The 25,525-nt window shown below is 40.2% G+C and overlaps 1 protein-coding gene across 2 annotated transcripts in view; it reads right to left on the bottom strand.

Moving 5' to 3' along the window:
* Nucleotides 1-25,525, bottom strand: part of tfb1m (transcription factor B1, mitochondrial) — a 65,420-nt gene that overhangs the window by 26,252 nt on the left and 13,643 nt on the right. The window contains exons 1-6 of one of the 2 annotated variants that reach the window (XM_047345687.1): nucleotides 11,182-11,250; nucleotides 10,516-10,662; nucleotides 8,809-8,960; nucleotides 8,607-8,715; nucleotides 8,379-8,530; nucleotides 7,729-7,848 (exon numbers count right to left, since the gene is read on the bottom strand). In XM_047345687.1, coding sequence (XP_047201643.1) covers nucleotides 7,729-7,848; nucleotides 8,379-8,530; nucleotides 8,607-8,715; nucleotides 8,809-8,960; nucleotides 10,516-10,648 — 666 coding nt within the window. In that variant the 5' untranslated portion in view covers nucleotides 10,649-10,662; nucleotides 11,182-11,250. Of the gene's footprint in view, nucleotides 1-7,728; nucleotides 7,849-8,378; nucleotides 8,531-8,606; nucleotides 8,716-8,808; nucleotides 8,961-10,515; nucleotides 10,663-11,181; nucleotides 11,251-25,525 lie in introns of those variants that run through there. The other variant, XM_047345688.1, reaches the window with a different exon arrangement.

Here is a 25,525-nt window from a genome sequence, read left to right as displayed (position 1 = left end):
CTTTTCCTTCCCATAGAAAGTACTCCTGGATCAGTGCTTCTGTGTTCGTTTTGTGTCTCTGCTCTGTTCTCTCAAACCCCCAGTCGGTCGTGGCAGATGGCTGCTCACACTGAGCCTGGTTCTGCTGGAGGTTTCTTCCTGTTAAAAGGGAGTTTTTCCTCTCCACTGTCGCTACATGCATGCTCAGTATGAGGGATTGCTGCAAAGTCAACGCCAGTGACTGTCCACTGTCTCTACATGCTCATCCAGGAGGAGGGAATGCTGCAAGTCACTGACTGGATGCAATCTGCTGGGTTTCCTTAGATAGAAAAACTTTTTATCCAATTTGAATAAATAACTAACTCCGACTGCACTGTTCAATTGTTAGGATTAATTGGAATGTATGTACCTGACTGTTGTGAAGTGCCTTGAGACAACATGTGTTGTGAATTGGCGCTATATAAATAAAACTGAATTGAATTGACCAACAGTAAAGCTGCAGATGCACATTCAGGATTCTGCAGAAGCTCAAACTCCCCCTGCTATTGTATTATAGATGTTCAATGCAGCATTACCAAATGTAATTTAGGCTTTGCTCATTTGGCCTGGGCTCTTGGTAAATGACTGTGTACAAGGTGAACATCTGTAGGGCTCTCCTCTTGTTAGCTGGTGGGTGACGGCTGATGCAGCCATTATTCAGAGCAGATGCAGACAACCATCTGCTGGAGGTACACTTCACTTTCCCTTCAGATCCATCTCTGTCACCAATCTGTCTTCTGCTGTTCTGTACTGGTGTGGTTGAAGAACCCTTTTCCTGAATTTGTTTTACAACATGCATCACAAGTCCTTGTCATTACCTTTATCCTTTTAACTCATACAATGCCTTGCAAGAGCATTCATCGCCCTTAACATTTTCACATGTCATTTTAACACCACCAACTTTCTATATTGCTGAGATTTTATGTGACAGACCAACACAAAATAGTGAATAATTATTAAGGGGAAGGAATATTGGTTTTGAATTTTATCTTAAAAATAGTCAGATGAGACTAAAATTAAACTCTTTGAACTACATGTTGTTTGGAGGAAAACACTGCATATCACTAGTGATGGGATTTGTGACTCTTTGAAGAGAACCGAATCTTCAGGGTCTGTTCAAAGAGCCGCTGAAATGATCCATTTTTTTAAACTTACATATTTTGATGAACAAGCCATTTTTTCCCTAATATATTGTTAAATATAATATTTTGGGAATCTGGCTTGTGTGGGTGAAATTCACAAAAAAGTTGAATCATCTCTATTTAGTAAGATTAATATATATTTTTAGAGGGTGTAAAATATACCCAAATAATGTTCATAGCAAATACAAATGCTTCTTGATGTACATATTTTCATTAAATTAAGTTTAAAATATCAATATATAAATAGATCTTCAAGTGTTGTGAGCATTATTAGCACTTTTTTGCTATTTGCAATATAGAAACAAAAAAAGAGTTAAAAGAAGAAAAATAGAAGAGAAAAATCTGGCAGAAACAAAAATCACCAACTGCAGCATTAAATATAACAATTAAACGAACGTACTAATGGTAAACAACACTCAACTGTAAACACTAACCAAATAGTGTGCAAACATCCAAATAATAAAAAACAGCCCTGGAAACAGGCAATACCTTGCTTCGGTTTGACTATGTTATCATCTGGCAAATGAGTGCTGAGAAAGACGAGTATCGTCCTCCTCCTCCTCTCTCCCGCTGCATGCAGCCCAGCTGAGTCAAGCTGACACCCCACCCACATGAAAAATTCAGGCAAATAGGCTGAGTGGTTAGTGCTTCGTTTGTGCCGTTAAAATTGTTTTGTGCTGCTATGGTTTCTGAGATATTACAGATTATTTTTTAGGTCATTCAGAGGTCACCATCCCCCAGTTTGCCTAAAAATGAACCAGAGTGGTCTCACTTTGTGGTTCTTTGTTTGTGCCATTAAAATGTTCTTCTGTGATATATCCTCCGGCACCTGGACTCCACAGGAACCTACGCCAGGATCCTGTTTGTGGATTTCAGCTCTGCCTTCAACACCATCGTCCCAGTTCTGCTACAGGAGAAGCTCTCCCAGCTGAGTGTGCCCGACTCCACCTGCAGGTGGATCACTGACTTCCTGTCTGACAGGAAGCAGCGCGTGAGGCTGGGGAAGCACGTCTCTGACTCCCTGACCATCAGCACCGGTTCCCCCCAAGGCTGTGTTCTCTCTCCTCTGCTCTTCTCCCTGTACACCAACAGCTGCACCTCCAGTCACCAGTCTGTCAAGCTTCTGAAGTTTGCGGACGACACCACCCTGATCGGACTCATCTCTGATGGTGATGAGTCTGCGTACAGATGGGAGGTGGACCATCTGTTGGACTGGTGCAGCCAGAACAACCTTGAGCTCAACGCTCTAAAGACAGTGGAGATGGTTGTGAACTTCAGGCAGAACCCAGCACCACCTGCCCCCATCACCCTCTGTGACTCCACAATTGACACTGTGGAATCTTTCCGCTTCCTGGGAACCATCATCTCCCAGGATCTCAAGTGGGAACCAAACATCAGCTCCCTCATCAAGAAAGCCCAGCAGAGGATGTTCTTCCTGCGGCAGCTGAAGAAATTCAACCTGCCAAAGACTATGATGGTGCACTTCTACACAGCCATCATTGAGTCCATCCTCACCTCCTCCATCACCATCTGGTACGCCGCTGCTACAGCCAAGGATAAGGGCAGGCTGCAGCGTGTCATTCGGTCTGCTGAGAAGGTGATTGGCTGCAGTCTACTGTCGCTCCAGGAACTGTACACCTCCAGGACCCTGAAGCGGGCAGGGAAGATTCTGGCTGATCCCTCCCACCCCGGTCACAGACTCTTTGAGACTCTCCCCTCTGGCAGGAGGCTGCGGTCCATCCGGACCAAAACCTCACGCCACAAGAACAGTTTTTTCCCATCTGCCACCAGCCTGGTTAACAAAGCCCGGAAACCACCCTGACACTCTCCCTTTCCCCCACACCCCCCCTTTTTTTGCTGACAGGACACCTGTAACCTGTAACTCTATGCGTTACATTAACACTCAGCTTGGACTCCTGCTTTACTTGCACAATGATCACCTGCACTGTTGTATTGCTCTTGCATCTTATACTGCTCTATATTTACTCTCACTCACTTAAAACTGTGCACATATATTTATATTATATTGTAGATATGTTTATACTGTTTAATTTGTATTGTATTGCACTGACTACGCCAAAACAAATTCCTTGTATGTCCAAAAACGTACTTGGCAATAAAGCTTTTCTGATTCTGATTCTGATTCTGATAACTTTTAATTTCGGCCAAAGACATCATCATCCCCCCAGCTTGATAAAAGGTTAACTAGACGGTCTACTTTTTTAGTCCTTCATTTGTGCTGGTTTGAATTTTCGTTTGAAACTTTTAACGGAACCAAAGGTCCCCCGCAACCCTGCAAGGACAAGCGGGTAATGAAAATGGATACATAGAAAAAAAAAAAGATTTTGACAACCATACTTTCTTTATGTTAGACCTCAAAATCATGTACTACTCTGGGCTTCTCCATCAAATGAAAACCCGATGAAATACGTTGAAGACTGTGGTTGTACTGTAATATTACTGTCTGTGAAAAATGATGAGGTGTATGAATACTTTTGCAAGGAATTGTAATGGGTTTCACCTGGTTAATTATGGTTTGTGCTTTCATGTGATATCTAGCATTCATTCCCATCTCACAGACAGCAAGTTCTGTAAAGGAGTTTCTAATTTACGGATTTGCAACCAACAGACAACTTTATTTTCCAGTTCTCCCAACACGCAAAGAAACCGGGGGATTATTTATAGACGGGCACATTGAGACATAATCAACTCTTTCCTGAAGGATGTTACTGCATGGCTGGGTGTTCACACTCAAGATGAAGATGCCTGATGGCAGCATACACTCAAAAACCTCTTGACCTCTGACATTAATATAAATTAGACATGATGAGTTAGGTAACATCTAAAAAATAGCTATTGCTTTCAGATAAAAAAGTTCAGATATAAGCAGCTAAAATTTTGCAATGTGGTCTGTGTACATCTGAGACTTAAAAGTAGTGAGACTTGTAAAAAGTAGGAGGCTCAGATTATGTGAATAATTACAGCTTCGAGGACCTTTAAGCAACATCAAAGTAGCCATTCGATGCTCCCTGGAAAACGTCAAGGGCGTTCTCTGTCACTCAGTGTGACACAAGGAGCACGCTGCAACCCTGGGCACAAAGGACAAATTAAACAGATGGGATAAGATCCTATCTCCTTAACCCTTATCAATATGGACCCAGCAGCCACTGATGTAAAATAGATGCAACATTTCCCATCTCATTAGGCAGTACTGGTCAGCTCCTCCACCATCTAATCAACCAGCCAATCAAACAATGTTGTTCCATGAACAATGCAGGACATTTTTACTGTTCCTGCAATTCTGCATAATCACTCTGGTGTACAGCAGTAAACAATGCAGCCATTGAACATTTTATGAATTATACCACATTACATAATATCAATAAGGGGGGTTGCATGTTGTTGAGGAGATGATAACATTAAAAAACTCTGCATACTCTATCTTTTATAGGACCTCAGCAGCAGGATGTCTGCCTATCAAAGAGTCATCCTCTGGTCTAATGATATCAATTCGACCAAGTACCATTAAAACATTTAGTGAGAACAGATGGAGTGGTCTAACAAATGAAAGGTGATTTATCAATGTATGCTTAGTAATCATCCCATAGCCAAGTCAAACTGAATAGTTTTCAAGATTTCCCTGCTTTTCATATAGATCATAAGAGATACACGCTGCAGTGGCTCATCTGTGGAGTTTTTGGCCCTTCATAAAAAAGTTTAGTCGATAAAAAAAACTATATATTTTTTATTGGATAAAGCAAGCTGCCCGCAAAAATATTCTAAAGGCACCCAATTAGGTTTCAAAAATAATGTTTGTTAACAAACACACCGTGACAAAAAACATTCCTAAGATTGAAATAAGTTGGCATTCTTGAACCATCACAAAAAAAAATCACCTATCAGATTACCACAAATATCTATACCAAACTATATTTAAAATCCCCACCAGTCTTTTTTAAATGTGGATCAGTTACCATTTACTTATGTTATCACACCCTGTGTTATGAAAATAACAACTGAGCTCTGGTCATTCTTCTTTGTAAACTAGCACACAGATTGGATGGAGAGCATTCAAGGAGATTAATTTAAGGTTTAGGGATGATGTTGCAATTAGATTTGAGTCTGGACTTTGACTGGGCCATTCTAATTAATTTTAACAAGAGATGCACAATAAAAATCAAGTTAAAATTTTAATGTGTGCAATATTGTAACTGCAAATGACTGCTTGCATGCAATATGTGGTAGGATATTATATTTCTATGGATTCACGCTCTGCATGCCCCTCACTAAAAGGGCTTTTTCTGCACTTCATCACATAACTCGATGTATAAGACCTATGGCATCATAATGATGGAATAAAAGAAGAGTGGGTGAAATTGTGGGTTAATCAAAATCAATTTTGCTATTGCAATAGTGATTAACATCACATGTTTTACTGACCCCATCTAAGCCAATTTATTGTAGCTCTTTCTAACTATTTAGGGACATTGCCCTGCTGGAAGGTGAACCTCCACCCCAGTCTTTACTGCAGTCTTTGCAGGATTGCACTGTATTTAATTCCACCCATCTTCCCTTGAACTGATCAGCTTTTCTGTCTCTGATGAAGAAAAGCATCCTCACAGCAATATTTTTACTGGGGATGTGGTGTTTTTAAGAGTGAAGTGGGAAATTGGTTTCTGCCCCACATTGTGCTTTGCATGTAGGCCAAAATGTTCAGTTTTGGTCTCACCTGTCCAGAGCACCTTCTTCCAGGGTTTTCTTGTGCCACATACATGGATTATGACAAATGGTACCTCTCATGGCTTTCTGTTAAAATTTGCTTAGTTCAGGCCAGTGTTGAATATAGGACAGACATGGAGTTAATAACTGAGGGCACTGCCTTAAACATAATTTCCCTCCTGAGCTGTGGATCTCTTCAGCTCCACCAGGTTTACCCTTAACCTGATTGGCTGCTTTTCTTTCTATAGCACAACTTTATGTTATAGTTGTACTATAGGTTTTCCATTCTCAGATGATGGGCTGAACAGCTCAATGTAAAATCTTGGGACATTGTTTTCTAACCTAACTCTGCTTTAAACGTCTAAACCACGTTCTATCCAACCTATCTGCTGTGTTCCTCGATCTTCATGATGCAGTTTTTTTAATGTTCTCTTTTAGAAAACAATTTGAAAACCATGCGTCATTTACTAACCAGTTCACAATTTTGAACTACTTTGTGTTAGTCCCTCAAATTAAACCCCAATGAAATAAATTGAAGTTTGTGGTTGTAATGTAATGAAGTGCAAAGAGTATAAATACTTTCCAGCTTTATTCAACAAGGTAAACTCTTGTCTTTAAGTGACTCTGAGTTAGCATTCAAAGAATGGATGCCGTCTTTGGTCTTTGATTTACAACCTTTTGCCTCAATGTTGAAAAGGATTTGCACCGATAAAAAAATAAAGAACTAAATTCTAATTAAACTGGATCTCAGTCAAAACAAAAATGAGTAAAAAACCAAAAGCATTGAAAAAAAAAAAAGTGCAATGTTTATCATGTGCATGTCAACATGTAAGCCTGAGTCAATATTTCAAAGCCCCAACAAGCGAACTCCAGAACCGTTAAGCTGCAGTTTGACAAACAGAAAAATGAGTGACTTAAAAGAGAACAAACAGAGAAAAGAGACAGCAGAGGGTGATAAAATAATCATTGGAATCTCTTCTAAGAGAATGAACAATCAGTGCTGTGGCTGTTCACTCTGCTGCATTTTACTCTTTGCAGAAGATTAAATATTTACCTTGAGTAGGTCTCCTAAAAAACTTCCACATCTTTAAGGGACCATCTTACAACCACCTGACACCTATGCGCTTAAACCAAGAAAAGAAAAACATGGTTTCAAGGCTCTTCTACATCATTTGCAATAATGTAGATGAGCCCCTTGAGCCTTTGAAAAGACTTGTCTATGATTCACAAAATCTGCCAGTGGAACTCCTTATGACTACTTATATTTTCTTAATGGATTCCCTGGTCCTAGAAAAAAAAAATCACCAACCAATGATTAAAAGAAAAAGCCTCATGTTACATAAGCCAGATCATCTTTCTTTTGCCACTGAGAGATCTGCGTGGGTGAAAAGATAAAGACGGAGATACTGGGCCTAAAAAAAGAACAAGGCTCTCATTACATGGCACATCTCAAATACCCACCAGGCATAATTACAACCCAGAAAGGGTCCAGAAGAGAGAAAACACTGATTTAAAACCGAATGAAGCCTAAAACCAAAAAGGGGAGAGGGAAGAGAGAGTAATGGGGACAAGATGAGGGGCTCTGATGGGAACATGCGACCAGAGGAGGGGACCCAAGTGTCACCTGAGGGGAGAAATCTGCCAGCTGCCACCTCTCAAACAGTGATCCCAAATACATTTTATTTTAGCTTCACCTTCAAATTATGCATAAGTTTAAGAATGCATATATGTAGGCAGATATCATCTTTGCCATACCTCAGTAAAAACCAAAATCCAAAAGGTTTGTGCAGATAGGATTCATTAAACAGATGAGGCCCTGCCTGATTATCAGAAAAATGAAACGCCCTACCTCTGGCTTGGGAACAAATGCTCGCCCAGGGATGACGAAGCACTGGTGGACGGTGCAGAGATACTGAGCCATGATGGACAGACGACTTCTCTGTTTGCTGCCGGTGCTGGCTGTCAACCTCTGGGTCAAGAAAAAAAAGTTTCTGTAAATTATTAATTGATGTGCAACAACATCCGATTCATTTCTGTTTTATTATTGTGCTTTTCCATCAAACACAGTTGGATCAACTATGAATATTACTAACAATTTCGTTTATATCAGTAATTCAATCCATAAAGTGGAACTCATGACTTAAGTGATAGATTTCAAGTGTTAATTTAATTGAAATGATTAAGGATATTAATTAAAAAGTATTTTTAATACAGAAACATTATTGAAGGTTATTGCCATGTTATTGCCTACACTAAATTCTAGAGGATGAATGAGTGTGTGCATGGTTGTATGTGTGTTGCCCTGTGATGGACTGGCGACCTGTCCAGGGTGTACCCCGCCTCTCGCCCATAGACTGCTGGAGATAGGCACCAGCTCCCCCGCGACCCACTATGGAATAAGCGGTAGAAAATGACTGACTGACTAAATTCTAGAGGACTTCATGCTTAATGCAAGGGTCCTTTTGACACCACGAGGAGCAGCAGCAAGTGTTCACCCACCTCTGCCACCTCTTTCTGGAACGTGAGGGTGAGTCGGGTGCGTCCGAAGGCGAACGGCCCTGTCCTGTCCGCTATATTTTCCAGCCATTTGATGATGAGCGGGGTTGAGACACTGAATGGTAGGTTCCCAATGATGTGAAGGTTTGGTGGGTCTTTGAAGCAAATAAACGTTTATACAAACATATTTCACCCAGACTCATAAAATCTGCTGTTACCCACTTCTCTCACCTTCCTCCCAAGGCTTTGAGATAGCTGCTGGGAATCCTCGATCCATCCTGTAGGTGAGAATGTCCCCATGAACAATCCTCAGCCTGCCTGGTGCTGCCTCAGACAAAAGCTGGAAAAACAACATCTCTTAACAACTTCCACCAAACAAAACGCTCAGCAAACAGTTCCTCCTGTAAGTGGCCAGGCTGGTTGTTTATTTTACCTTCAGTCCAGGGATGAAGCGTGAATCTTTCTCCACAGCTAGCACATCTGCCGCTTCCGCATTAAGAATGGAGCGGGTGAGACCACCGGGACCGGGACCCACCTCACAGACGTGGGCACCCCTTAAACTGCCAGCCTGGCGAACAATCTTGTCTGAAAACATTGAAGGTTATGACTGGATAATTTGTTTTTTTTAAATATTAGTATGCACGTTACACTACTTCAGATGAGTTCAGCTCCTGCAAATACAAACAATACACTCTCCAATCACATGTCTTTATCAGAGACTTGAGCATCTTAATTGAGATTGATACTGCCCCAATGTTTCAATACAAGTAAGCCTCTGTCTAATGAAGAGACATTAATCTAACAATCACCTTGCCAAAGGACAAGAGAGCAGATCAGACCTGCACTGCATCACTTATAATCACATTACCGCCACAGCTCTCGAGGGTTGCAAAACAACTGAGCCAGTCCTCTCACATCAGGACAGCTATCACAATTACCCACAAAAAAAAAACACGGAAGGCCAAAAGTGCTGCAGCACATTAAAAAGATTAATCAGTCCAGGATTACTTCTACAATAAGTATTTAATGTGATCACATATTTAAATGTTGATTCAGCATATGTAATAACATTTACTAATTTCACCGTTCCTGTGCTGCAGTGCATATAAACTGTCACTGTGGTTTGTCATCAACTCCAGACTAGGGCTGAAACAATTAATCGGAAAAATTGTGATTTATCGATTATTGAAATTGTCAACTAATTCAGTAATCGAATAATCGTTAACTGGAGTATACAGACTCTTAAACATGCAATTTGCTCGAAGAACAACCAACTCAAAGCCGTAATTGGGCCAAAAAAATACATGCTGCTTTTAAAATGAAAACCGTCTTTGTTGGTTAATATGCTCTATCCAGCGATCCTCAGGTGGGATAGCTTTAGCTTCACCTGGTTCAAATTGAGTAAAAAATCTCCTATTAAGCACTTTTTGCTATCCGATTATTACTCCATTAATGGAAAAAAATAATGACAGATTAATCGTTTATCAAAATAATCGTTAGTTGCAGCCCAACTTCAGACCAATTATCTTGACTGTAGGGTATCAGTCCCGCCCACTGAGGCTGACAAATGAGATAGAATAGTCATTATGTATGGCAGCACACCACCATAATTAATGACTATTAATACTGAAACAAAGGACTGGCGACTTGTCCAGGGTGTACCCTGCCTCTCGCCCATAGACTGCTGGAGAGAGGCACCAGCTCCCCCGCGACCCACAAATATACTTTTTTTAATCAAACATATTTATTTTAGGAATTACAAAATTTCTCTCAGGGTTGAAAACCACAGACATAAACAATAAATTATCAATGTGTTTTTGTGCTTCATTAATTAATGAAACATTAAAGACATTATTTAATTATTGAATTGTGAATAGTCTTTTTAGGTTTTCATTATTAGTGTAGTTATACAGCACCTTTTGCTTGACTTCATATTGATTCCAATTATTTACTAACAATACACTGTCTTATTTTTGTAATTAATACTTTTATACCAGTTATTTGGATTGAATGTTATGATTCTGTGTTGCCTTTGTGTAAGAAAAGTGTTCTATGAAAAGACTGACTAATGGGCATTCACAGCCAGGAATAAAAGTACACTGGACCTAAAGACAGTAGAAAATATAACAGGAAGACTAACCTGTGAGCTTCAAGTCCAGCAGAAAGTTCTGGGAAAGCTGCTTCTCTGCTCTCAGGTTGTACAGCTTTATCAGCTCACCCACCGACGGCAGGGGAGGCAGGCGCAAAGATCCCACTTTCCTCGAAGCTGCCATTGTGCGAGTGAATACTGAAGCAATCAAATACAAACATGAGAGATTCAATTCAAAGGCCATATTTAATATTCAGAGGAGAGGCACACACCAGATTAATAAGACTGATTAAAAAGTATGAAATAATTCCCTTCACCACTCAGTGGTGTTACAACAGAACATTAACTTCACCAAACAAAACAATATAGTACAATTTTTCACTCAGCATCTTGAGGTAATGGTAACATCAACAAGAAAACAACGATGCAGCTTCATTTTTAATGTAAAACATTTAGTTGTATGTTCCTCCACCTCTAACTAATCAGTCAGGTTGCACTGAATCAATCAAACCGCTTGTTAACAGCTGGGACATTCGTTAGCATTTGCAGCTAATGTAAGCATCTTGGTCTATATGCTGTTTACAGAACCAGCAGTAAAGCTATTAATGTCGACGAAACACTGGACATTGTTTCTAATAGTAGGTATATTGTTATCAATTCACTACGAACAGAGTGGAATAAGGACATAGTGGTGAAACTACAAAATTGTTAACCCACGTTTGTCCCCAGTGTCCCGTTTTTCTTCTGTGCTCTTCCTTATACGTCACGGTGTCGATATACAATAGGCTAACAGGACCACATTTTTTAACCAATCAAATGAAAGTAGGCGCGGTTTTGTTTTGTCACAGAGAATGTTTTCGCTGTTGATGTAATGTTGCTAAATAGCCAGCAGAGGGAGACAGTTCTCTCAATATTTTTTAAGATCGCTACAACAAAACAGCAGCTGTTTCCAAAGTGGATCAACAGTTCCAACTTGGACTTAAATCAATCCATTATTATTATATGGGTACTTTTTAAAATAAATTTCACCAAAAAGATACAAATCATACTCATAGTTTACAAAAGAACCCACTATAATAGTTATTAAGGCTGTTTCTGTTGTCACTATGTCTTTGTGTAATTGGCTTATTAAGAATTTTTGTACACTTTTGTACACCATAAGACTCCCACTCCACTTTAATTTTGTGAGTCAAAAGCTAAAAAAATTAGCAAACCACTTTGAGCATTAAGCCATTGCATCTTTATTTTCCAGTACTTTCTCTTCCAGATATACCTGACAAATGAGATCACTTAAATACAAACACCCTCTGTCACCGGTCCTGTTCATAACTTTTATGGACAGGATTTCTAGATGCAGCCAAGGGCCGGAGGGTGTCTTGTTTGGGGACCAGTGGATTTCGTCTCTTCTTTTTGCAGATGACATGGTCCTGCTGGCCCCCTCCAGCCAAGACCTACAGCTTGCGCTGAGGCGGTACACAGCCGAGTGTGAAGCAGCTGGGATGAGAATCAGCTCCTCCAAGTCCGAGGCCATGGTTCTCGACCAGAAAAGGGTGGCTTGTCCTTTTTAGGTTGGAGGGGAGTTCCTGCCTCAAATGGGGGAGTTCAAATATCTAGTGGTCTTGTTCATGAGTGAAGGGAGAATGGAGCAGGAGATTGACAGACGGATCGGTGCGGCTGCCGCAGTAATCCGGCTGTGCCGGTCCGTTGTGGTGAAGAGAGAGCTGAGCCGAAAAGCAAAGCTCTCAATTTACCGGTCGGTCTACGTTCCTACCCTCACCTATGGCCATAAACTTTGGGTCATGACCGAAAGAACGAGATCCCGGATACAAGAGACTGAAATTAGCTTCCTCCGTAGGGTAGCACCCCCTTAGAGATAGGGTGAGGAGGTCGGCCATCCGGGAGGAGCTCAAAGTAGTTCACCTCTCGATGTTCCTCCACATCGAGAGGTGCCAGTTGAGGTGGCTCGGGCATCTATACCGGATGCCTCCAGGACGCCTTCCTGGGGAGATGTTCAAGGCACGTTCCACCGGGAGGAGGCCCAGGGGACGGCCCAGGACACACTGGAGGGACTATGTCTCTCGGCTGGCCTGGGAATGCCTTGGGCTCCCCCCGGAGGAGCTGGAGGAGGAGTCTGGGGAGAGGGACGTCTGGGTGTCTCTACTGAGTCTAATGCCCCCGCGACCCGGTTCCAGATGAAGTAGAAGATGACGAGTACGAGTAAGAGTATGAGTATGAGTTTGAGTACAAACACACAGAAGCCCAGACTAAAAGATCCAGAAGCAGAGGGCACTTGGTTGAAAATTGAAAAACACCTAGTAACTGGCCTGGCCCCATTATGTTTTATGTGCTGAAAAAACCTGGTGGAATGGTGGAAAACTGTCCATCCTGGGAAGGTAAAAATATCTCCCTATCTGGACAGATCACTACTATAACTAAAGACTAAACCTTTTACAGAGGTTACAAATGTCCAGCTATTTTCTATCAACATTTTTGTGATAAACACTGCTGAAGTTGACAAGATCTAACATTCCTGTTGATTCAGCCATGCATGTTATGCTCAGTGACTCCATATTTTCAATGACTCCTTTTTATCACATATAAATAATTTTGGGCATCGTAACTGAACTAAAATAGAAACAGATTAGTCCAATTTACAGTCAGACAGTGATAATAAAGATGGTGATGTATCTTTTTATATATTGTATGTAAATATGGGCGTATTTAGTGATTGATTGATCTACTGATTAGTTGATGTTTTTTTCTTTTTGTCACCAGGTTAGGTTTGCGTCATCTGCCTTTCTTTTATGACTAAGGCTCTAATGTTGGTCTGTGTGTTAAAGGTTGGGGTAGTGCTGATGTGAACTATTTCCCCATGTTCTCAAAGCAAACATTGCATTGCAAATAAAATAAATGATTTTCTTATACCAACCCGTCTTTTTGAAAGAACAAGACAGGCTTCTAATGCACTTTCATTATCATTTTACAACTTGTAAAAGTCTCTGTATGTAAAGTGTGGTCTAAGCATTTTTGTTTAACTGGCTGATGCACAGTTGTTGTTTGGACTGAGCCCAACAGCTGTGTGGTCTCCCCTCTTTGCTCTCGCTGGGGCTCAGACGTCTGAGCTCGCTTTGGAAATACCCGCCGCCTTCACTGTTTGGCAGATGACTGACTTTTGTGCCTTGCCGTGGCTGACCTTGGGACGGAGACGTATACTCTGAAGAAGGAAGGCAGAAAAAAGCACAATGCCGGATGTGGCTACGGCAACCCATTAAACTGATCACAGATGATGATATACATTAGAAAGTATTAGAGGAAGATCATTTGAAACAATAAAAATCTGTCCGAGTCACTTCCTTTGCGTGCCTCTGTAGCATGCGTTCAAAAAATGCAGGAAATGAGAAGTAAGTAATTAACATTTCTGGGTTGGTAAGTCATCACAAATGCTGAGACATCAGAGAAAAAAACAAAGACAGAAATGCAAAAGGGTATGTAATTTCTGACCCAAACAGACTCAGATCAATAAACACAAAAACCACAAGAGACGAAACGCCCATATAGCTTGTTCATATTGCAATGATGATAATCACCTGCTGGGTCTCTGTTTTCCCCCTATTTAGCTGAATGTATTATGGGTGATTCAAGTGATTCAGCGGGGTTAAAAGCACCTAAAGTGAAACCAGATGTATGTGGTTATGAATGTTCTGTTTACTATAGAAACTCCCAGCTAAATAGTACTTCTTTACTACCGCATAAATAACAAGGAGTTTGCATTCAAATTGCAGTGCAACATTATGACAAATGAGATGCAGCTTACAGTATTTGGAAAGTTATATCGGCAGCAGGATGTGTTTTACTCTTATACACGAATGCTGATAAAAGTCCACAATATAATCTGTCAAACGTGTGATCAGTATTTAGAGATGCTTAAACTACAAATTAACAGTAGACGGACTTTAGCTTTGGTTCATCTTGGGAGTCTTGTGATGAACACGACTTAGAGTAAAAGTTGTATGATGTCATCACGATCTTTTTTAATGAATGCTGAAATATGCACATTTATCGGTTTTGGACATGACAGCATTCCTGTGTTTGGAAAAGAAAACTCTAGACCCTAATTCCCTTGTCTGTAAATGTTTTTTGTTAAAAAAAAAACATCCTTTGGCACCGGACCACATAAATGTAGCTGTGGTGCTTTGGCATTGAAATTCCTGTGGCAATGATTGTAATCCGGTGATAGATGTTCCGTGGTATTTTTGTGGCTGTCTCAGATTTGTTGGTCTTTTTTCTTTTTTACGATAAATTACTATGAGACGTTTTGGGTCCTCTGGGACAGTCTTGGTCCTTTTTTTTTTTAGGAAAAATGTATTAAAAAAAACAAAAAACTACTAAACCCTCACAAACATACAGCACTGGACAAAAGTTTTAGATCCCCACTTATATCTTTATATATCTTTCTACAGCTTTTTTATACAGTTTTTGTATTCTTTGAAGCTGGTTCCCTGGAATTTCTGAAGGTTTTCTTTTTTTTAATTAGAGGTTTTTTGGACTTTGACTCCTTTTTTCATTCCTTTTCCGTCAAGTTCCAGAATATAATATAATATTGTGCAGTATGTGTCTCAAAATTTAAAACATGGATAAATGGAGAGCAAAAGCAGACATGGCAAGCCTGAAAGCTATCTACCACAGTTATGTATTACTGATTTATTTATTGATCACAGTTTTATCTTTTATCATATTTTAATATTATGATTATTATGCCCAGTATTTGCTCACTTCTTTAAACTTTTAATGCTTGGCTGCTGTTGTCAATGATGATGTCGTTCCTGTTGTTGTTTTTGTATTTGTTAAATGTAATGTACACCCGTGAGCTTTTGAGATACCTGAATTTCCCCTACGGGATCAATAAAGTTTTTACCTATATCTATTTGGATAAACGTCCTTTTGCAAGTCCGCCTGGACCACACACCTTTTGTTACAACAATCCAAGAACCACTAAGGTTCAAGCTGATAAAAAAGAAACCCCTGCTCCAAAATTGACCCCTTCAAGCAAGACTAAAATTTACTGCTACCAACATAGACAAGATGAATGTCTTGTGGAGAAAAGTTCTACAATTAGATGAGACAAATAATGACATATTTGGCCACAATAACAAGAAGTAGGTTGTCAGGAATGAAGATGAGGTTTCAAACATTAGAAGACTAACAATTAAGCATGATGGTAGTAGAAGCATGATATGGGGTTGTTTCACTGTCGGTTCAACTGGTGCATTCCACAAGGTGTAAGGAATAATCGGGAAGGAGAACTACCTCCAATTCTTTCAACTTTATCTCAAATCAAGAGCTGATTGAAACTTTAACTAATTTGGGTGTCCCAACAGGACAGTGTTCCCAGACACAAATCAAAATTCGCAATGGATTAGATAAAGCACGCCTATGGATGAATGGATTTAGTTTATGAATGGATTAAGCGTCTAGAATGGCCCCAACTTTGACCCTACTGAAAACATATGGACTATGCATATAACCTATCACTGTGGAGATTAATAAGCCAGTTTATAAAGCTCCTTCAACTCTGATAAGAGTGGTCAAATATCCAGCCATATTGATTGAAGTTTGTTAGTTGCTCACAAAGGGTAAAATAAAAGCAGGGTTGTATGCATATATATTTTTGACTGTGTTTATATTAACAAATGAAAGCTTGTGCAACCAGTTCTTGATTTTTTTTTTATGTGTTGTGTCCATCAGAGTAACACTCTGTTGTCTGAGTGCCAGGAAAAAGCGCAACAGAATTAGTTTCACAAACAGTGCATTACTGCTTTTGCTACAATGCTCTGCTTGACGTATATAAAAACCTTTATTATAATTTGCTTTGGGATTATTTCAAATGGACTATGGACTGTGAGACGGAAAATGAAAGAGGAAAAAAGAAGAAAGAAAGGGAGAGAGGTGAGGCAAAAGTTAAAGGGAGAGAAAGAGATAAGCATGAAGAAAATAAAAAAGGATAAAGAAAATACAACACCCTAAAAGTCTGCATCTACACCTGCAGAAGCAGAGAGAGAGAAAACAAAAAACCACAGGGACAAACAACAAATGGATATATGACAGCCACAACTTTACTGAAAAGTAAGATGTATTTAGTGGTAACCGCAGCTCAGTATAGAGCATTTCTGTGTATCTTTGTATCTGCAAACACCTGAATCCAAACTATGGGTGTATATGTGGGCTCGTTTGTTTACAGAAGGTCTCTCTGTAACAATATTCAATACCTGGTGTGCGGAGCCACAGACCTGCCCCCCAGGACCCAAGGCAGAGATTGGAGCCACAGACATCAAAAGTAGAACACGGGAGCGCCTTGAGGACCATCACTGCCATAGTGTAGAAGCCCTAAGGAGCTGCAGTGACAAGCCCATAGGCCCCGCCTGCAGCCAGCTATGCCAGAGCATATCCAGCCATGGACCCAGTGAGGCCCGACAGAGCCAGGGAACCCAGGGCCCACCTTAGCAGCCCCCTGGGAGTCAACCGGCCCACAACCAAGCACCTAGCACCGGACACCGAGAACTACCAACGCACCAGTGGATAGAGACACCAGCCACCGGCAGGGACCTAAGATAATCCAGGAGAGGTGGCAGCCCAGGAACCAACCTGATAGCAAAACAGGCACACACAGTCACATAACAGGCTCCCACCCTCATGCGTACACATTCAAACACTTACATCCACACACCCAACTTAAAGGCACACAAGAATGGACACTCACTCGCACTCTCCATACACCCTCTATCCTCCCATGTCCAGGTACTGATACCCCAGAGGGGCAACCAGCCCCCAGACCCAAGGGGTGGTCCCCTTTATTCCAGAGCAGAGAAATGCAGACTGTCTGAGCCACAATTCCAGAGTAAGGGCGGGCCTCGCCCACCCAAACAACCCTGACCCAGACACCAATCTCCACCATTTGCTATTCTATTTATCTAAACTTTAGATTGACACTGGATGAACTCAGCCATACAGACTCCCTGAACGTATATTTTATTGTCATCAACCAGCATATACAGCAAAAAAAAAAAAAAACCTCTACAGTGGGCAGGCTGAAACCTCCACTGGATTTGGATGTTTTTCCTCATCCAGTGCACCAGTATTTCCTCCCAGGGAAGCATGCAGCTGGTTTGTGGGACTGCACACAAATCAACCACCATCTACAGCAAAAAAAAAACAAACTCCACAGTGGGCAGGCAGAAACCTCCAGTGGATTTGGATGTTTTTCCTCATCCAGTCCACCAGTATTTCCTCCTAGGGAAGCATGCAGCTGGTTTGTGGGACTGCACACAAGTACGCATATTCTCTTTACCTTTAAATAAATCTCTCTGGGTACTCTCAAGGCTTCCTCCGACATGCATGTTAGGCTAAGTGGCCACTCTCGCATAGTTGTCTGTACTGTGTATCTATATGCAGCCCCTATGATACAATCTTTCAAGGGGGACCCTGACGATTATGTTTGGGGTTTACAACAGCTCACCAAATGACACTGCAAGGATTAAGAGGGTTCATAAAAACGAATGGTTGGATATTCACTTTTAACCCAAATATTACTTGTTAATACCCCTGTTGTGTCTCCGCATTGCATTTTAGGGACAGAAGAGCATACGTTGCCTTAGGTAAATAACAGTCCAAGACCTCCTTCCTACGCATGCAAACCAGGTTAAAACTCCCACGGCATGACACTCACATGCCATGTATTAGCAGCAGTGATCCAATAATAAATACTGAATTTCATGCATCAATGAGCAAACGTTTTGTCGGTAATAATGAAAATTTACTCACCTCAGAATGCCTGATGCTTAAAACTAAAAGAGAGACTGACAGCATTACCAACTTTGTGATAAATTTGGTAATATTTATCTGACCAGTTGGGGTCACTTGTTGAGTTTTGAAATTTAATAGCCAGTCAGTTGGTATTTAAATATAGAAGAAAAATACAAGAGGGTAACATCTTGACAAAAGTAACCATCCTCACACAGTTAGACACTGTGAATTCTATACCCCTCATACCAGTACTCACACACTATTCAAACAAGGAGTGCATTAACAGCAACACACATGCTTCAAAGACATGACGGACAGTATTTTTCAATACACCACAAAGTGTTGTGCCCACACACATTCATGAGTTAAGGTCACATTTTTAGTACTTTGAACTAAACAATGAACTTTTTAAGTGTGAAACATCAAGCCAACGCAAATCGCCTTGAGACCATATAACAGCATCTGTTTGGGGGTGAACAAAAGATTTGCTCTGTATTATGGGCAAACGTTTTCACAGACAAAAACGGCACTGCATTTTCCCTTAAGGTGCACACACACACGCTTAGCAGACAGTTAGCTTGCACATTGAGGGGGATGTTTTACATTCCTTACACTTTGTGTAAGGAATCTACATAATAAATAATTTTCGCTATCTGAAATGAGTGACAAGGAATACTGAGCTTCTTGACAACATTAACATTTTTTGAGATGTACTTGTAAATTATTATTACATGTTGTATCAAATAAACCCTTCATATTTGATCCTATGATTGAACTTCACTTTCTTATATTCCAAATGATCTGGAACAAAACCTGATATATCAGACTTGGCGAGATTAAAAAATTGAGATTTTCATTGGCCTCCAGACATTTTTTAAATAGAAATCTTATTAATCTCTTCATGGCAGCAGGGCGGGAACACCATGTTCCCTGTTGTCTTCATCTAATCTAATCTCACTCTGTGTGGACAGCTCATTAGTATCTGTCAGTACGGCCAAAACTAAAAACAACCCATGAGAGCCGAGGAGATGTCCAAGGAGAATAAATAAGAGTGAACGTTGAGTTGCTAGGGTGTTTTGCAAGAGTTGCAAGTGTTGGATGGGAGCGCTGTCATTACATCAGCATTGAGAAATGCTACTGAAAACATGATAGTAAACGATCCCCTTATTAAAGATCGTGAAGAGTTGTATTTTCATTTGCTTACTAATATAGTTTCTAATAAAAACATAGCCTTGTACTGAAGCTTTCAAGCAGTTTGATCACCAAGCTGATTGCGGTATTTTTTCACCAATCTCATATTAATCAAATGTGTTCTGACTTCATCATAAAAGTTAGGGAGCTACTTGAACCAGCCCGCATCTCTGTAACGTTCCAAAACAACTGAAGTGTCCATGGAACCAGACAGAACCACTGTCCTGTGGGCATTGTATGCAGAGTGAAATAAAAAAAAACTTCTTCCTCACTAAAATCCCACCACATTACATAATTTTAGGGTGTGGGAATTGTGGCATTTAATCAAAAATACACTTCTCATGACATCATTTTTGGGTAGATCTTCCTCTTCAATACCACATTTATCAGGAGGACAACATTCACGGTGAGAAAAGCACATGTCCAACAAACAGACTTCATTTTTTGTTTTTGCTCTGATTTATTCTAGTGTCACACATAAGGGCAATACAAATCTTGCCAAGATGCACACTCAAAAGAAATAAAACATTTAAAACATATTGTCTTATCTATTGTCTCTATGTTATGTAGTAGCAAACAAAACATTACATCAGCACCACACTTAGGTGATCTAATGATTCAGCTTCAACAAAACTGCTCTTTGGGGAACATATCCCCAACCTATAACACAGAAGAAACCAAAAAACAGGGAGTGATTGTGTCCATGCTCATCTGACATAACTTTGTTTGCTTTAGTTTCCAATTAGATATAAACATTTCATTTTAAGCATGCAGCGTTTCCCTCTGGTCACCATACAAAACTTTAACTGAAGGGAAATTGCAGACTGTGGTGCACTCCCTTGAGTTCTTGCATTATGTAACCACTGCACCACAAAAATCCCCAAACTGCAAATTATAACATCAATGCACGGTAATGTAAAATTTAAAACCAGAGAGTAAATGGCTGTTCTAAGATCCAAACACATTAAACATTAACAAATAACAGATAACCATATTGGAGTATGAATAAAGAGATTTGATTTCAGTTGGTGTCCAAATATGAATGCAATTGTGTTGCTTACATTAATGTAACTCACAAACTTCAGGAGGCAGGAGATTCACTAGTAAATTGTACTAAATATGTTGTTACAGTTGGTCTAATATTGGGAGGACATCTTCTCCAAATGAATAATTGTTACCAGCATATCTACGTGTGAGAGAAAAGCGTACTCCAAAGATTTGCATTGACTTTACTACAAGAAATCCTGCAGCAAATTTCAGTAAGAATCACATCACGTCCAACAGGGAGACAGTTACAAAGACTTTAACTGTGTCATGTTATAAGCCACCTCCTAAGATAGCACAGTTCTTGAAAGTACCTGATAAGTTCAATGAATGTAGCCAGTATGTTCAATGAAAGTTCCAGGAAAGTACCTGGTTACTTTTAGGGAAGTTCCATGCTAAGACCCTAAGTCAAGGTCAACTCCATTTATAAATTAACTTTATCATAAATCATAATAAAGCCAAGTTTCTGGAAGTACATGATAAATTCTAGGAAATAAACCACCAGGTTTCATGAAAGTCCATGAAAGTTCATAACTTAACAAATGTTTTCCAGAAAAGTACCAGTGAGATCCATCTGAGTTCCAAGTAAGTTCCAGAAAAGATTCAGGCATGAAAGTTCCTGAAAGTAGATTGTAAGTTCTTAAAGTCCAGGTAGGTTCCATGAAAGTTTCATGAAAATTCCCTGAAAGTACTTGGTAAGTTCTGGGAAAGTTCAACGTAAGTTCCAAGAAAGTTACACAAAGTCCATTTATGATCTGTGAAAGTTCATTGAAAGTACCTTGTAATTCCTAGGAAAGTTCCGGAGAAGTTACAGGACAATTTTGTGAAAGTACAAATACAGCTGTTCTGTGATTGCCTCAGAGGTTAGTTGTAAAACATTAGTAAACAAACAGTATGATGAAAACCAAGGAACACAGCGCACAAAACCCATGCTGTGGAAAATTTTTGAAGCAGGATTAGGTTATATCACAATATACCAAGTGTTAAACATCTCACTGAACTGAAAGAGTAGGGAACAACTGCAAACCTACAAAGACATGGTCGTCTACCTAACATAACAGACCAGGCAAGTTGAGTATTAATCAGAGAAGCAAACAAGAGGCTAATGGTAATTCAGGGGAAGCTGCAGAGATCCATAGCTCATATACAAGTGGGGGAATCTATTAACAAAACACAAATTTGCCCTTCACACCAGCATGACAAAAAGAAAGTAATTATTGAGACTTATGAACAATCTTGTTTTAAGTTAGCCAAAAAACTTTTACAGTAGGTGACACAGCAAACAGGTGGAAGAAGACACCAAAATTGAGACTAAAACTTAACTCTTTGGTCTGCATGCAAAATGTCTTGTATGATGGAAAACCTATGCTGCATTTTACCATTAACACACTTCTCCTACAGCAAAACAGGGTGGAGGCAGCATTATGCATCATTTTGACATATTTCTCATGCACAGTGAACCTGGTTAGAGTTTATGGGAAGATGGTTGTAGCAACATCCATCTTCCCATAAATAATTGAAGGTCGTTGAAGAAAACCTGTTAAGCCCATTTTTTTACTAGTACATACTCAGTATGTCTCGGCTCGACTCGGTTATTAGAGATTTCCATTAATAACAGTTACTTGGTATGAGCTCCTTTTTTAGTACCTACTTGGCTGGGGTTCCAAGATAGCCAATATAAGCAGACGACTGTTGGTCAATGATTGGCTGGTGGGTGATGGCACTGGTTGTGTCACTAGGGCAACTCTGTTGATGGCTGCTAATGGGTACCAGCGAACACCAAAGCAATGTCTTGAGAAGCACTGTAAAGCAATTACTAGACCATCAAGGACCACAACACTCGAAATGGTTTGAACTGAAAAAATTGGAAGTAGTTTGATGAACTGGATGCCATTTAAGGGCACCGACCAGCAAGCTTTGCTTTGAACAAACAAGGACATTTGAAAGTAACACTGTTGTCTCCAGCATACAGACAATAAGATAGCTAGCTATAATCAATCCTAACTGTGCTCTGCTCTGAGTTTTTGCTCCTTGTCTTTTAGGTATGTTGCAATTATGTGTTTTGTGTGTACTTAAGTTGTGGGTGTTTTTTAAATCCAGAATCTCTTTCTACATGCGGGGGGCATTCCTTCACATTTTATAATTTAGATGCCCCAAGCTCCCCCTTCTTCTGCCCCCGCACCATCTGCGGCTTCAACACCATCAAGTTTCGACACAACCAATGTCAAGCAAAACGCAGTGCTCACTTACAAATATTTTATTTAAGCTACATAAAAATAAATATAGCTTAAATTATTTGCTCTACGTTGTAGAAGAGGTGTGCTATTTTGCTTTTTGTAAATGTATTTTGTTGCTGTCTGTAAAAAAAACATTGGGTTCCTTTGGCTTGCATTATGATTTTCTATTTTTTCTGAGCATACACTAGTGGGAGGAGTCAGTAGGGCTACCCAAGCTTTTGTCATTGACATCTATGTGGATTAATGGCTCATTTCTAAGAAAAGGTAACTTAAATAAAAACATTTTCTTACTGGGGGAAGTCATCAAACAAACAACAGTTGTACTGTACAGTACTCTTTAGTAACAGCACGTTTATGTTAAGGAATGCTGGGCCATACTAGCACCTGTATTTCCTGATAATGGGCTAATGTTCAATGGAATTTAATTTGTTTTAACTGACTACTTCATAATTCTATTGATCAAATCATACTAAACCAAAAGGTATCTATGCAAATGTTGGATTGATATTAGCTTTTTTTTTGTTTAGCATGTCATTTTCCAGAAAGTCTTTGTAATATGTACAATAGAAAAGTAGAAACATTTGTAAAAGACAGAATATATTTGTCAAAATTCATAGTGAGATACAATGATACATGTTTGGGATCAGGGCTGGGAAGGCAACAAGATTCCTTTTAAATCTGTAGCAGCACAAAACATCTGCACAGACCAAAAAACAGACCAATTCTCCTGTACTCTGAGCTGGTAGCTATAGTATCCACAGTACAATGTCCCTTCTCCACCTTAAGGGCACACATTCACTGAACGTCATATCTTGCCTCGCCAGAGCTGGATGCAGTTTGTTGCACAGAAGGCTAAACATTTGTTAAGACATCCTGAAGTTCTGCAACCACTGCACATTCATGAAATCGTGAACAATAACATGCCACCACTGGGAGGCTTGCTGACAGTCTGCAGTGATGTCTTTGCAACAACAAGACAGCCATCTGAAATACACAAAGCATACATATTACAATAACTAATATCTTTAACCATTAAATCTGGCTGGGCTTTTTCTGTATAAGACCACTATGGCAAGCTCGCATTAGGTACCATTAGCTTACCTTCACATAGGTTTGATACCGTTATGTGGCTTTCCACTCTCTCCTCTAGTTTTCCATAGTTTTTTATCTTGCCACCCACAGGCTTTTCTGACTCTCTTCTTTAACTTTGGATCTGACTAAAGGTCATAGACTGAGCAGCAGGTTTCCCATTTCTTCCATGTCCTCCATTGTTGCATTGTGTTTGTGTTGCACACAAATCACGTCATGTTACTTTTCAGGCTGCCTTGCTATGACAACCTCATTCAAATTGAGGTGTTACTCAATTGTAAAGGAAAACAACCCGAACCATATAGAGATGAGTAGAGCCGAGTTCTGTTGAGCCGAGCAGGTACTAATGAAAAATAGCCATTGCAGCAGGGGTGCCAAACTCCAGTCCTCGAGGTGTCCTGCATGTTTTAGATCTATCCCATGTCCCACACACCTGAATTAAAGGACTGAATTTTCTTCTCCTAACCAACTAACCTCTGAGTCCTGCTAATAACCTAATTATGTAATTGAGGTGTGATGGACTTTAGACACATCTAAAAGTTTAAGGACACTGGCCTTTGAGTACTGGCGTTTGACACCTGTGCATTAGAGACTGCAAAAGACTTGACACTAGAGAGGGGGTTCACCTTGTAGCAGGACAATGATCCTTCTTAACAGCCGGAGATGACTAAAAATGATCAAAGAATATAAACTTGGCTTTATTATGAGGTAAATATATACGTGATGATGGTCAAATCAAAGTCGAGACTTGACAGTTTAATTCTTCCCCTTTAAAACATCAACACTATAATAAAACTATTTTATTTAAGAAATTTCTAATCTTTTCCACAAACAACCTTTCAAATTGCTGCATTATCCTGGTTCTTATTTCAGCCCTTTCTAAGCCTTCAAGGGATATTATTTTTACATGTTGGATGAGGAAATCAGTACAGATGTAGATATGATCTAATTTGAATAGTTACCATATGTTTGTCTTCAAAGGTCAATTTAACTTGGATAACCTGGTTTTATAAAATGATTACAAGATCTGCTAAATATGCTGTGGAACTGCAAAGGTCAGGCCACAAATAAAGAGGTAGGTGAAGCAAGTTTTGGTGTCTTTATGCCAGACTGGTCAGGGAGCAAGCAAAGTTAACTGTTCCCGCTGATGCAGAGCACAATTACTGTACCTCAGCCACAGCTGGCCAAAATTAGATTGTTTTCAGTAGGCAGCACCAAAGAAGATGCCAAAGCCTTGCAAAGTTTTACCACACTCGGCCCTCCCAAGTCAGCGGCTGGCGGTTCCTTGGACCACGATAAGAGCTCGGGTGGCTGCTCCTGTCACTGGACTTTCCCAGGATGAATGGCGATACTTGGTTCAGCTGTCACCAAGGGTCAGCGGGGGGAGAGTTAGAGGGCCAAAACATCCAGCATTCAGCTCTGCTCAGCTGCTAACAACACCCAAAGGGGATGAGTTAAATATAGTCGGCTTCTAGGAGTCTTATCGCAAAGACAAGAGAGGGACGTTGGAGTAAATGATCTGGCCCCGTGACAAGCAACATCACACAGCACCTCTGCCCCCTCTTACCGAGCAACGGCTCTTCGCAACAGCTGAGCGTAACGTCCCTCCCTGATCCCTGTCCTCCTCATTTTTTTTTCTTTCACACACCCATCAGCTGGCTTCTTAAGGGGATAGGGAAGGGAGTAAAAAAAAAGATGTT

Source organism: Girardinichthys multiradiatus, chromosome 19, assembly GCF_021462225.1.
Source record: "Girardinichthys multiradiatus isolate DD_20200921_A chromosome 19, DD_fGirMul_XY1, whole genome shotgun sequence".
NCBI lineage: Eukaryota > Metazoa > Chordata > Actinopteri > Cyprinodontiformes > Goodeidae > Girardinichthys > Girardinichthys multiradiatus.
This window is presented reverse-complemented; position numbering and strand designations above follow the sequence as displayed.